The following is a 14,062-nucleotide window of genomic DNA, read 5'->3' as shown; positions in this document are numbered from 1 at the left end:
ACAAACATGTTTCGAGAAGACCTTAGCACGAAATATTTTTCTCATGCCTAAGCAGAATTTATTGCACGGATCAAAGCGTTGTTCTAGCGATAACGCATTCTTTGCTGAATCGACAACGTCCACAGTAAATGATGTATATTACCTAACTGTCCCGCAATTAACACCTCACCTCTACTTTTCCTTCATATCGTACAACGGGTTCATCTTGTACGAGTCGCAGTTTCCACCACAGCAACGTCCGTCTGACGTAGACCTCTGTTACAAGCGTATTGTACGGCCACTCTTGGCTAAGAGATGACAAATTATAGCTCTTATGTTTTTATATTCATATTCTTCCGCCAAAGCGCTGCAGCAGAACATGAAGGAATATTTTCCGGCACCCGAGAACTGATAAGCACGTTGCTTTCGCTTTTAATTTGCCTCCTACCAGAATCGCCTGTTGATGCATATGTGATAATGTATTCGCTTAAGCAGATATGTACTTTTTCTTATGTATACGCGCTTCTTTTGTAATGGAACTCAAGCAGCGAACAGTCGCCCCTCAGAGTGTCGACAGCTGAGACAGAAGGGCAATGCTCCAAGTTTCCATTTTCGTGTAGCTGCTTACACAACTCTATCGATGGGCCACGCTCCAAGTTTGCGATGTTGCGCAATCGCGACGTGACGCATAACGGAGAAGCGTCACGCAAATGTGCTTGCGCAAGCAGGCTGCTCACTGGATAGCTATTGTGTGAATTCTTTCACCAGCGTTTTTAATATTAGCTACACAGGGTACTTCACGTAACTTGAGCCAAACATTAAATAATGCAAATGCCACGTAGCTGGACCGAACCAAAGTAATGTTATCTGCCGTCGCTTGAAAACAGACAAATTATTCTTGCTTACCGCCTAATTAGTTAAATAGTCCTAATTGAATAATTAACTTCTCAGTTATTATAATTAGATTAAAAGTGTCAATGAGAAAATTGTAGTGCAACACGAAAAATTCCCGATACAGCTTTCTGTTGCTCAATACGTGCTACATAAAAGTGTTTTTCCGAGCCTGAAAAAAGCTCGCAAATATGCACGAATTACCGCGCGATTGGCCGCTCGAGGCACTTTGCGTGTATATTTGCGTGTAGCAACAGAAAGCAGTATCGGGAATTTTTTATTTTGCTCTACAATCTTCTGACACTTTTTATCTAACTATAATAATTGAGATGTTGATTCTTTAATTATCCCTAATTGTCTAATTAGGCGGAATGGAAAAGTAATCTGAGTGTCTCCAAGCGATGACAAACAACACAACCTTGGTTGTGTCCCAGCTGCCGCGTAGCATTTGCATATTTTAAAGTTTGGATCAAGTTAATTTAAACACTGTAGATGCACCACCTGCAGCCTTTTGTTACGTTTTTAAAAAAAATGTGTATGGTATAAAGCTTTAGGAATTAACGATGTACCGGTTTGACGTTGATTTCTTACGAAAAGATTTTGTGAGGGGTTCGTGATGTCCCCGAACATGATGTAGTTTGAGCAAAATACCGTGTTTGCTAAAATCTAACCACCCTCCTTTTTTCGTGCCCTTGATAAATAAAGAATTCACAAAAAAATTTCACTCATAAGGGTCAGTTGCCATTGGCCAGCCGCCTTCGTTAATAATATTGTCAGCATCAGGATTGGCCAAAATGTTTTCTTAAGAACAATTCTAGCGTAAGAGCTTTTTGTGCATACGTGCTGCGATGACACCCATCGCTTTAGGAGCTACAAAATCCTCGACGAAATAACAATCTGGCAGGTCACTTGCGCATCTCGCGCAGAGGTGTAAGCGTGACAACACAGATAGCATGTAAAGAAAAGAAAAAAAAAACGATCTCAAGCATAAGGGGCACGGCAATATGTTCTTCGTAAGTGCACCGAAGTTAGCGGAAGCCATTCAAACTGATCTCAGTACTGGCTGCTACGGCTTCCATGGTCTATATGACCCATCCCACTCAACTGCGCGGTACTCCATGCACGTTAATGTGTAGCTTAATGACGCCGCTTACGCTTTCTTCATTCTTTCTGTTGCTTTCTCCTGTCAGGGGGGACGAATCATGGAAAGCACGTCGGAGGGCAGTAACGCCTGCCTTCCACTTTCGCATTCTCGACGATTACATACCCATCATGAACAAGAGAGGCGAGAGGCTCATGCACAAGGTGGCCTCCATGAACGGAGAATATTTCAACGTCCTCCCCATTGTTCGCGCAGCTGCATTCGGAGTGCTCTTTGGTAAGTTTCTTGCTACATGCATTACTATATGGACATAGCTCGCGCTTTAGCAAGGCGAAAAGTTTAGTGTAATGGTAGCTGTAAAGGCTTCTAGTTGTGGAAGAAATTTAATGCGATGTTAGTGTGTACGAATAAAGTTTTGCCTTTCTGCAGAAGTCGACCAACGGTTCAATTTATAAGATGGACACCTTCTCGTCCCCCGCTCCTCAATTATTGCAATTGACAAATTTTACTTTCGTGCGCACATGAGATAACAGGTGAAGGTAATTGTAAAAGCAATGCTAGAAAACTCTTTGCATATTTATTTGAATTGCCGCTAACGTTCATACAAAGAGAGATGAACGTTTTTCTTTTTTTTTCTGTCTTTCTTTGCTTTTGCAGAAACATCGATGGGTATTGATTACGATGAAGATGACATCGAACGTACCGGATACCTTAGAATTCACGACGCGTAAGTAGTCATCACATTCTTGTATAAGTAATCAACATTCTATATTTTGTGAAAAATAATTACTATAATGCCCAGGCATTTGTTTCTTTTCTTTTATTTTTTTGCACCCTCAGAATCTCGGACACCATGGTGAACCGCGTCATCAACTTCCACCATTGGTTCGATACCATCTATGCATTCAGCAAAGAGCACAAACAGATGTTAAAATACGTGGAAGACGCAAAGGAGTTTGTCAATAACGTAAGTGTCCACTCATGCGCTCTAACTTCTGCGTGCTATTTAGAGCTGCATTCAAACCCCTACCCAAATGTTCAAAGAGAAACTGTGCGATCATCTTACCGCTGTAATAAATTTGATAGGCCGCATTATTTCCATTTCAATGTCATAGTTTTTCAGAATATATTTAATTAATTGTTTCCTAGCTAGGCTACTTGGCTTACAAAAGGGAAATTAAGCGTAACACCAATTCATTTTTGGCAGATTTTGAGGGCGAATATCTGTGGTGCTAGTGTAGGGCATATGCTACTAGGCTAGGAATTTTCGCTGAATGAATATGACTTCGTTGCTATGCGGCTTCATTTGTGCAACGGCAATAACTGCCTTAAAGCGGATAAATATAACTTATTCCCTGAAACTGTTGTTAATTAACAAACTTATCATTGTCATTTGTTGCGCAAGTAATTCCGCCGTGTCCCAGTAAGCTGCACGAAGAGACAAATTTGCGCTACCTGCCACAGTGTTTTTCTTTTTTTAAATGCCTCCGAATTAAATAAAGGGTGTAGTCATGTATAAGTTACGTCCCTGCAAAGCTTTCTTTTTTTTTTATCCAATATCCGGGCTTCATAAAAAGCAACTTCAAGATGACGCATTTTGCCAGTGTTGCAGCTTGTACGCAAGCAAGTCAAACTAGTAGCGCTAAATGCATTCTCGGCGAGCAATCTTGGTCAACTTACAGATCCTACAGAAGAGGATAGCCGACTACCGAAAAGGCATCAGAGATCCTGTTTCGAAGAATTCTTTCCTCGAAATTCTTCTCCGAATGTGCCTTGACGAGGGCACAATGAGAGAAATTGACCTCCGAGACGAGCTGCTGTCTACTCTAATTGGGGTAAGCCTCGGAACCACCACCGGTCACAGCCTATGGCACACGTGAAGCTGTATAGCTCATACTCACATTATAATAGGAAAGAGACGAATACTGATTATCGGTAGAGACCTTACCCTTTCTTTAATGTCCGGCGCTCAAAAAGAGAACACTAAACAGTCTCAGCGAGTCAGTTTGGACACGTATTCTTTCGAAACTATATTTGCATTAAGTTGATAGAAAGAGCTTGGTTAGTTAGATAGAAACTGAACTCCCAAATTCATTTAATTGAATTTAACGCGTCATGGTAACTTGACTGATTTAAAAGTTTCTTTACACGTACTTGGTGTTTCTTTTTCTTTTTTTGTGCTGACAAAGTTCTCAAAGTTTGCTAAGTAGAGTCTTTGGTTACTTTAGAAAGCAGCGTAATCTTTATTTACCGCCAAACGTTTACCTAGTCTCGAGCGGACGCAGCCGCAAAAATCGATGACGTCACGGGCCAGTTTCCGCAGGAGCTTCAAGGCGGCGGCGCCATCCGTCGTTCAGTATTGCAGCGTTTCCCATTTGTCCAGCCTCTGGTCAAGGTAAAACTGACTACCGTATTTATACGAATACAGGTAGATCTTTCTTTCTCTCTCTCAGAAATGTTATCCAGAATGAGCTATCTCTATTCGTGACCAAAGCTTGCAAAAGTACGGAGCTAACAGGGTTCCTGCATCGTGCCCGCCGTAAAGCCAGTCTGGAGATGAATCGTTTATGTGGCCGAGGGCGCCTGCGAAGCATCCTAGGAGGACGACTTTTCTGGAATTTCCGCAGAGGATCCAGTTTGTGGCATCGACTAACGAGACTTACTAGCAAAGCTTATGGTGAATAAAGCTGTGTCATGTTGACAGTTCTTCATTTTTCGAAAAAAGATAGGGGTTGACCTATATTGGAATTACTTTTTTTTTATTTATCGGCGAGTTCAATATATAGTTGTCGACATATATTCATCTTCGACCTGTATCCGATTAAATACGGTAGTTTTGAGTACTCAGTGCGTGCAATTTACCCCCATTTCAGCATAGATTGAGATTCTTCGAGTCTTCGAGCAGGTGCAGACCATCCCTGTATTAAATGTCATTCTAAGCGTGCGCAAGGTGGATCCACCTCAGCAATCTGTTTGTTGCCGGCCTGGACATGCCTTACGAGAGACGTGTTTCATTTTTTTTTTAAGCAATGAAAAGAAAGGAGTCGTACTGCGAAATACAATAATTGTTAGAAGTTCCATAAACGAAAGCTAACGCACGTTTCTCTTTTGCTTCTGCGCTGTGTGAGCAAGGATCCCTTCGAGTGGCGGTCTTTATCTTTTAAAATTGTTTGGCCTCATGGGAAGCGTTTGCGCTAATAATTTACAGGATGCAACACTATGTGCCAGGATGCTGTCACCGTACACGGTGACCAGTCCTGGCAGAGTCATGCTTCGATTTGTTGCCATTTACATATTGAGACGAGCGAGTGGTCTATAGTTTATTTTGTCCCAAAGAAGATGCAATTTTAGTTGCTCTAGCGCTTTGGTGTCGTTCTGAGGTATTTCCATGTGCAGCCTTCTCAATGCGCCCCCCCTCCCCCCCGCTCCGAACTGCTGCGGCATATTAGTAGGATTCGTATTCCCATAATGTCAGAGGTGATTAGCTTCCTCAGCATTCTCGGGCGACTGCAAAACGTGACCCTCGCGATTCCTCAAATCCAGGGCTTCGACACGACGGCGACAAGCCTCGCTTACGCGCTCTACCTTCTCGGTCATCATCCAGAAATTCAGGCTAAGGTTCAGGAGGAGATCGACACAGTCTGCGGAGACGACTGGGACAAACCCCTTACCGCGGAGGAACTGAAGAATCTCACCTATATGGAGTGTGTACTTAAGGTACGTCGTAACCCCTACTCAATATGTCAATCGTAAGCAAAAATATATATAACTTTTCCCCTGCTCTAACCTTCAAACAATCACGTTCAGATGGCAAAATGTAAGTGTTCTATAGAAGAGTTAACTGCTGGGCTAGTTGGTGATCTTGCACACTAAAAAGATTTTGCGCCAAAACAACAAACACAAGAAAGACGACGACACCACGCGCGCTTTCTTTCATTACTTTCTTGTGTGTGTTGTTTTGGCGCAAAATCTTTTTAGTATGTAAATGTTCTAGATTAGGCGAGCCCAGATTCCAATTGCCTGTGATGATTGTGCGAGATAACAATGAAAGAAAAGGAGTCCCCTTAAAGGAGACTGCATGTTAGCTGCGCAGCAGCCTTCGCACGGTCCTTTGTTTTTGCGACAAGCTTCGTGAGGTACTAAAATCAGAATTTCATATCTTTCAGTATCATGCTGACTGCTACAGTTGAACCGACGTAAAAGTACGATGCTTATTTATTTGCATTTACATTTTTCGTAACCATTAGCCTGGAGACTCGAACAAACTGGAATGTAAATTCTGTTGCTGCTGTATCTGGCGTCCATGGTTATGTCTGCGCTATATATAGTTACAAATGTGTATTTAAGTAAAATTATACAATTCCTTAACATTGAAATTGAAAATTGAAATCCCCCCCCAGGTTATCTAAACTATCTGTACATAGTTCGTATGGAAGGGAGCACTGGGCGTCTTCGTGATCGCGACGCACTTCCTGATGCCCGTTTTCACAATGTGCTCTCTTTTTACACTTATTTTAATCCTTGTGACTTCGTCTTACATCTTGAAGCATTGATTAACAGCTCGATTATTTGCGCGTATTAAAGTTGTCGTAAGAAGAAGCCTCACGTGGAAGGAGGAACTTCAATGTATACATTAGATATATCTTTCACGGCGTATCGCTCCTGCCCCCGAGCTTCCCCAATTGTTTTTGTGAATACATCATTATCTGCGATCTTAAGGTTTCACATATTCAAGCAGTCAAAATACCTGTTCGACACAGTCTGAAGTCTGGTTTACTGTTGTGCACAGAGTGGGGTCATGTCGTAGCTTAATCAAGACTTTGTTTTTAACCCTTTTCGTAGGAGGCCATGAGGCTTTATCCACCAGGGTCTATTATAGGTCGCACCGTCGCAAGGGATCTGAAAATTGGTAAGTCATGTACGAAATTTGATCTTCCCTTTTACCAAAATTGGCATTGTTGAATATAAGATGAACACCAAACGTGCATCAGCCCCCAAGCGCTGTGCTAAGGAGTGCTATTTGACGTTTCAGAAATCACTTTTTGCTTGCGGCGAACCCGAGCTGAAATAGTTCAGCCCAGACACCATTCTGCCATTGTAACAAAAAAGCAGTTACTGGCTTCAGACATACATGGAGTCGAGTGTTGCCTTTGACGATTAACTTCATTTCTCGAAATTTTCGCAGCAGGTGAAATTTCACTGTTAAGTCTTCAGAAATTACCCAGCAGAAGCTTTTCTAGAGTGTCGGACTAGCTAGAGTAGTAAAATTATGTTGAATGCCCAATTTAATGCTTTGCCGCCCCCGTTGTGCCACCTTCTCGCTGTATGTAACTCAGATCAGAAGGCGAAAATGCGCGCTATCTTATGGATGTTGTTTTTTTTTTTTTATCTTTCGAAATAAAACATAATGGAGCAAAAAGTAATAAGGTTTATACTGTCACCTAGGCTGCGCTAGAAATAATGGACAACCATTATTTTAGTTAAGGACTCCGCCGTCTAAAAGCCTAAACGGTGCGATTTTTACCTTGAGGCTCCCGTACTTTTCCCTCTACGCACGGCAACTGTGCCGTCACTTTCTGTCATGTCCGTATTAACGGAGCAGCTTGTGTTAGAGAGCAAGCGGAAAGAAATGCTGCATACCTCATATCATACACTCATTCCTCGCGCGCGAGCAGCTGCTCTTGCCATGAAATGTTATTTATTTATTTATTTATTTATTTATTTATTTATTTATTTAAGTAGGATTTTGAGAAGAATGTTGGGAACAAAAGAGTAAAGAAATAGTTTTGTCCGGGAGAATGGTACGTGTATTTTACGTTGGTGATCGGTTCTGTTTGATATATAGGATGGTTGTGAAATGAGATGATGTTTTAGTTGCGTATTATTGTAGATCTTATGAAATAGTAGTACAACGGAACGTTTTCGACGTGATGAAAGTGTTGGTAGGACTAAAATTGTTTTAATAGATGACGCACTAGAGGTGTGCGAATAGTCTAAAGAAATGGGATGTGCAATGTGATTTTGGGCCGATTCCAAGATATTCACGAGACTGTCAATAGCGGGATACCAAACGGAGCCTGCGTACTCGAGCTTTGCTCGAATAACGGATTTATAGAGAAGTTTAAATGAGTAAGGCGCCTTGTAAAAATGTCTGCGTTCATACCGAAGTGACCTATGGCGTTGTTAATTGCGCGGTTGACATGAGTCTACTACAACGTATTAGAGGTAATATTATTGCCTAAATATTTATGACATGAAACATTTTCTAAAACTCAGCTGTTAATAAGATAATTGGGAAGGTTAAGTTTGGTGCAACGTGAAACTCGCATTAACTTACATTTATTGCGATTATGTCGTCTGCTCCATTTTGCACACCAGACGAAGCTTCACTAAGGTCTTGTTGTGGAATGATGCTGTTAGCAGTGTTAGAAATAACTCGGTAAATTACGCAGTCATCAGCAAAGAATCGAATTGAGGAATTAATTGTATTAGGCAGGTCATTACTATAAGGGGTGACAATTTTTAAGGTCTACAGAATTTTTAAAAATTGCCTGTGGAAGATAGCATCATTATTGTCATTGAGCTGGATTACTCAAAGAGGCGGACATTATACTAGCTAGCATGAGACATAGAAACACATATTCAACTAATTAATTAACGAAAATTCACTAATTTCTTCTTAAATAATTTACGTCACATATTGCAACTTACGGATCCTTGCCGCAGAGCAATACGTATCCACTTGAAATGACTTTCCAGGGGGACACTAGTTTCGGGATGATATTTCCCCAAGTGAGGGACGAAAGACACAGGCGCTCCAATTATTTTCGTGCTTCAATGCATAAAAGAGCGTTTTGTTAGAAAAATAAGCGGAACAGTGCATTTTTACGGTGGGTTTGATGGCGCATATGACACAAGCCACAAAAAAAGTACTTTTATGCTGTTCATAAACAGGCACGGCAAATTTGATGCCGTTCGGAATTTAGCAGAGCACTTTTCTCTTTCTTTTTTTCGTTCTTTCAGGAAAGTACACCATTCCTCGCGGAACCGTGGCAGTCGTGGCTCTCTACTTCCTTCAGCGACACCCGAGGTACATTAAGGACCCGAATAGCTTCAAACCCGAGAGGTTCATGGACTCGAAAAGCATGCACACCTACGGGTTCGCCCCTTTCTCGGCGGGACCACGAAACTGCCTTGGTAAGGGCTAGCATTATAATATCGCCTGCGTCTGAACTTCGACGTCAGCTGTGGGGGCCGAGCATTGGCTATGGTACAGTCGACTGGTTCCTACCGTGCTCCGACTCGGCTAGGAGCGATGGCCTCGACATTGGAGCCAGAGTACGAATGCCCAACGTTTGGCTCGGGCATGCGTGCTTCCGAGAGCAATCGGAGAAGCCACGTGATCGGCATTCTAACGGATCGTGGTCACGCTCCGAGCTCTAAGGTGAGAGCGCCTCCGAGCTGGAGCACGGTTCTCTGAAGGAACGAGGCGAATGTACGTGTTCCCTGCGCTCGATTACGACCACCTGAATGTAAACCGCATTAGGATTGAAAACTGAGCAAGCTGGTACGTGTTCGTCTTGTGATTTGTGCAGTGCTCGCGAAACTCGCAACGTCAGAGACGACGGAAGCGACAGACGTCCTGTGCACTTCCTTTTCTGTCGTTTCGAGTTTCGTGAGTGCTGCACAAATCACAAGATGGATGTGAACCACGCCGCGCGATCCTACTATATAGAGCACTCGAGAGCGACCAGTCTAATGTACGTACTGGTGGTATGCGCGTAAAAGGACATATGCTTATGTTGTCATTGCGAGCTTCTGTACCAGGCACCACATTTTGTTCGAATTATTTTCGTCCGATTCGATTTATTTTTCATGATGCATCGCGCAGAGTGGCCGATCCCGTGCCGATAGCGGTAATGCGACTTGTGCGAGACATTGAAGACACGTAGAGAGATCCAGTTATTCACAGAATTGTTACAATATACGTACACACGTGACGCGTACAAAACAACCAAATAAAGAAAAGGTGCCGCATAATCAGAGAGCGAATTCAAGCCGCTTTTCTTTCTTAATGATTGCTTTGCCATTAGCCAACCGCTTTCACTATTGTATGTTCGCTACCCCGATTGGCCGGCACATGTTCTTACGAGATGATATAGTGTACGAATTGTGTGAATACAGACCTCCGTTGCCCGACGTACAGAGCCAGCCATACTTCAGAAAAGTGCTCTTACGAACATGACCTCGAGTTCGCAGGACGTCGTTCCTAAGAGCCTTTTTATACTGGTCACCCGCCGTAGCGTGTTCTTACAAGGCGCCCTATCGCGTACGAACTGTATTGGCGGATACGGGAAAACAGCTCTATCGACGATTGAACATTCCTGAAGGCAAATAATACCTGTTGATGAAATTTTTATTTCAGCGGGCTAGTTAGTAGCCCTGGTTGTAAACGCCTGGATAGTACGGCGAAATGCAATGTGTTATACAGTTTAGAACTTCTTGCTGGGCGAGTTGGTGCATGGCTATGTTAGGTAGAGTTACGCCTAAGAAAGAACGAACACAGGAAAAAAACGAGGTAGGTTTCAGTCTACCTCGTTTTGTTTTTTTTTCTCCTGCGTTCGTTCTTTCATACTCGCAACTCTTCCTAACAAAGTATAATACATGGGCTGGTATAATGTAGCAATTCCTTCCGCACGATTCTGCGTTAGTCTTGTCATCCACCGTTCACGGTCGGCTGATCTCATTGATAACGCGGGCAGAGCGTCGCTCTCACCATTGACGAAGCTCGAAAAGCGTGAAAAGGAATGGTATATTAAAAGGCGTCGGTACAATTTCACAGCCCTGCTTATCATCACAATGCCAAGACAGCTGATATACAGCACTAAAGAATAAACTCTGTGCAGTATACTGAATTTATGCTCAGTATAACACCGCCTTTTAAAGTGTTCTATCTTTTTCGTTATTTTTGTTCTCTCTGCAGGTCAAAAGTTCGCACTCAGAGAAGAAAAAGTCCTGCTGACGCACATTATACGTCGCTTCAATGTCAGCTCGAAAGTCCCCATCGACGAGCTTGAACTGTCCATGGAACTTATACTCAAGCCCATTCAAGGCATTGAAATCAAATTAACACCTAGGAAGCACACTTCGTTGAACTGAAATCGACGAAGCATAGCACCAGTCACTCGGCCGTGCCATATGATGAACATTTGTACAGTATTCATCATCATCCATCATTGAAACGTTGCCTATATATTTAGTTCCTACAAAATAAAGTTATTTTTTCGATACGTTTGACTTTGTCGCTTATCCCATTAGCTTTAGCAGGAATTCTAGGTTTATGATAATTTAGCCTACACCAAAGGTACGGGGTCAAAAACCTTAACCCACGCGAGTACACGTTTCTGCCATTTGGTCCAAAGACGATGCGCTCGTAATACACAAAATCGAAATGGAGGGGGGGGGGGGGGGGGGTAAGAGGATGTGAGAGCCCCAGCTGTCTTCAAAGCACTGGGACTCTTGCTCGAGACGGAATAAGAAATGCTCATTCGTAAGCTTATACACTTGCGAAGCTATTTTTTTCAGCACTCAGATTTGTAAGTTCGAAATAAATTGAATGAAATATACATAAGGCAGAACAAAGAGTGTTTTCCTCTTTCTTCGATATTATTTTCCTCTTGTACACTGGCAATGCAGATTTTCAGTTTGACATAGCAAAAATAAAATTTAATTAACAAGAAGACATTTGTAAAGGAAGTTCCTATTAAAAGCTTTCGATGAAATGGCATTCACTGAAATGCACATGCCAAGGTAAAAAGGACTGATGTGCTTAACGTTTTCACAAGGCAGTTTCCACAAAGCTAAGCAAAATATCGCAATATTTCTAAATTTGGGCAAAATCGTTTCGGCATTTAGCAGGTGTGCTTGAGCAAAACCTCAGCCCCGAAACCCAACCCTCTCCCGAGCTCCCACAATAAATGTTAAGCAATAGCTTTCGATTCTAAGACGAGAAAATTTCATATATATGTGTACATACGTTCATATATAGAATGCACTCAAGCAGAGTAGTGATCTCTGTCATTTGATCATGTATAGGTTGGAATGAAGAAAAATAAAAAATATTCTGGAAAGAAAAAAAATCACCGCCCAAGCACTCCATACTGATGGTTAATCAGCGAAGCTGAAACGTGCGGCCCCGGTGTTTATAACTAGGTTAAACCCTACGGTTCATTAAACGACGGCTTGTAGGCTGCGCAGTTGCTGCTTGCGCTCGGCTGCACGAGCCTGTTCTTGTGCCCGGGCGGCAGCATCTGCACGGCGTAGACGACCTTGTTCACGGTTCTGCTCGCAGCGTTGCTGATCGAACGCTGCCTGCTCCTAAGGAATACGTATGACGCGTGGCCTACCAATTTGGGAGCCGGAGAGAAACTGCGGCGCGTGCGCTCGACTGCGACGGAGAATAAAGACATCACTACTGGCGTTGCTACTCCAACACCACCTAGATAGCACAAGGCCTTTTCAATCCGATCGATGACGTCATGTTACCTCGCCCGACTGCCATAGAATATAATGGGGATCCTCCCGAGTAGGCAACAGTGATTTTGACATCACCGCTTTCATCACGCCAGCCTTGTCAGTGGAAATTTCGAACCAAGCAGCGCGACATCATGGATCTGAGTAAACAGACCTTGTGCTACCAGGTGGTGTTGGCTAATCGCGCGCCTCTCTTTCTCTCTCTCTCTCTCTTTTTCGCGCATGCGCATGGGGTATGCTGGAGGATTTTTCGGCGTACAAGAACGCCGCATTCTCGACATGACACCAAAGCGGTGTTAAAGCTGCCACCAGTTGTTACGGGGACGGGGTTGCGGTGACGTTCAACAGCGTCTGCTTGGAGCTCGTACCAGGTTGACCATGGGAGGGGGTTCAGCAGGGAAGACGAGGTGATGTAAAGAAAGTAACAGAGGTTTAATACATCATTACGGGTGAGCAGTGCGCTCCAAGACAATAAAAATACAGAAATGTTCAGTGTGCATGCTTCTGCACACAAGGGCAGAGAAGAACTCTCTACGTGGCGTCTCGCTGGTCCTTTTATACCCTCCACCATCCGGGCAACCTCATTCGCTCTTGCTCCCTGATAGCGAGCCTTGTCAGGTCATTTAGGGTCCACTCACACAGAGGAACAAGGAGAGAAACCGCTCTTTGGCGCAGAAAGGTTGAACGTGGGTCATGTCGGGTCAACCCACGGAGAGGGACATGGAGAGAAACCACTATTTGGTGCAGAAAACCACTCTTTGGCGTAAAAAGGTTGAACGTAGGTCACATCGTGTCTCAGGCATTTGGCATCTGTTCCATTCACTGCCGCACAGTGTGAACCGTAACAGCGGACATATTCTGAAAAGAAATATTTGTTTTTGCTCATGCCATACACGTATTACGGTGATTCAAAGTGAGCAAGTGATTCAGCGAATGAATACGTCCCTACAAACAATTACATCGCATTCTTAGTAAGCCTATACCTAATAAAAACACTAATTTGCTAATATCGCGCATTTGGTAATTGACATTAGCCATTCCATTCAACTCCCAAGCCGTGACGGCGGCGCTTACACTGCAGTTACATAGAGAGCGGGGTGCAATGTAACTGCGTGCGTGGCATGCAGGGTGACCCAGCTAACATTAGCCAAGCTGTTAACTGATACAACACACTATATAGACCTACGATGTTCGGTCAAGTCCTCTTCCACCATGAGGATAATTTCTGCGCAAAACATTTTTTGAAATAAAGGCGTGATTTCCGATGGAAAAGCAGTTAGTGTGTCCTAACACATCCCACTTGTCTCCAGTCGTTCTCAGCCGTTTTCGGCGCGCTAGCGTTCGAAACACGAAAAGTACCGCACGCGGCGACACACGCGTGGTCCTGATAGTGATAGGTGCTCATTGTTTGACTCGGCAAGCGATTGGCCATTGCGTATACGCTGCGATCATCAAGCGTAACACGCAGGTCGCGCGCGATCAGTGGTAGCCGACACCAACATCGACAGCTTGCAGCTTCCAGGTTGTTACCGAATCAGGCAATGAGCGGAGTAAGTT

The 14,062-nt window shown here is 43.4% G+C and overlaps 1 protein-coding gene across 1 annotated transcript; it reads left to right on the top strand.

The window, feature by feature from the left end:
• Positions 1 to 1,554: 1,554 nt before the first annotated feature.
• LOC126547328 (cytochrome P450 4V2-like) lies at positions 1,555 to 11,262 on the top strand. Its single transcript, XM_050195293.3, has 8 exons — positions 1,555 to 2,248; positions 2,630 to 2,699; positions 2,813 to 2,939; positions 3,655 to 3,807; positions 5,516 to 5,689; positions 6,815 to 6,881; positions 8,996 to 9,169; positions 10,956 to 11,262. Exons 1-8 carry the CDS (start codon positions 1,948 to 1,950, stop codon positions 11,129 to 11,131), a joined length of 1,242 nt encoding a protein of 413 aa, XP_050051250.2. The 5' UTR covers positions 1,555 to 1,947; the 3' UTR covers positions 11,132 to 11,262.
• Positions 11,263 to 14,062: the final 2,800 nt, after the last annotated feature.

The sequence above is a fragment of the Dermacentor andersoni genome, chromosome 1 (assembly GCF_023375885.2).
Source record: "Dermacentor andersoni chromosome 1, qqDerAnde1_hic_scaffold, whole genome shotgun sequence".
NCBI lineage: Eukaryota > Metazoa > Arthropoda > Arachnida > Ixodida > Ixodidae > Dermacentor > Dermacentor andersoni.
Note: the sequence above shows the minus strand (reverse complement) of the source record. Positions and strands in the feature narration are given on the sequence as shown.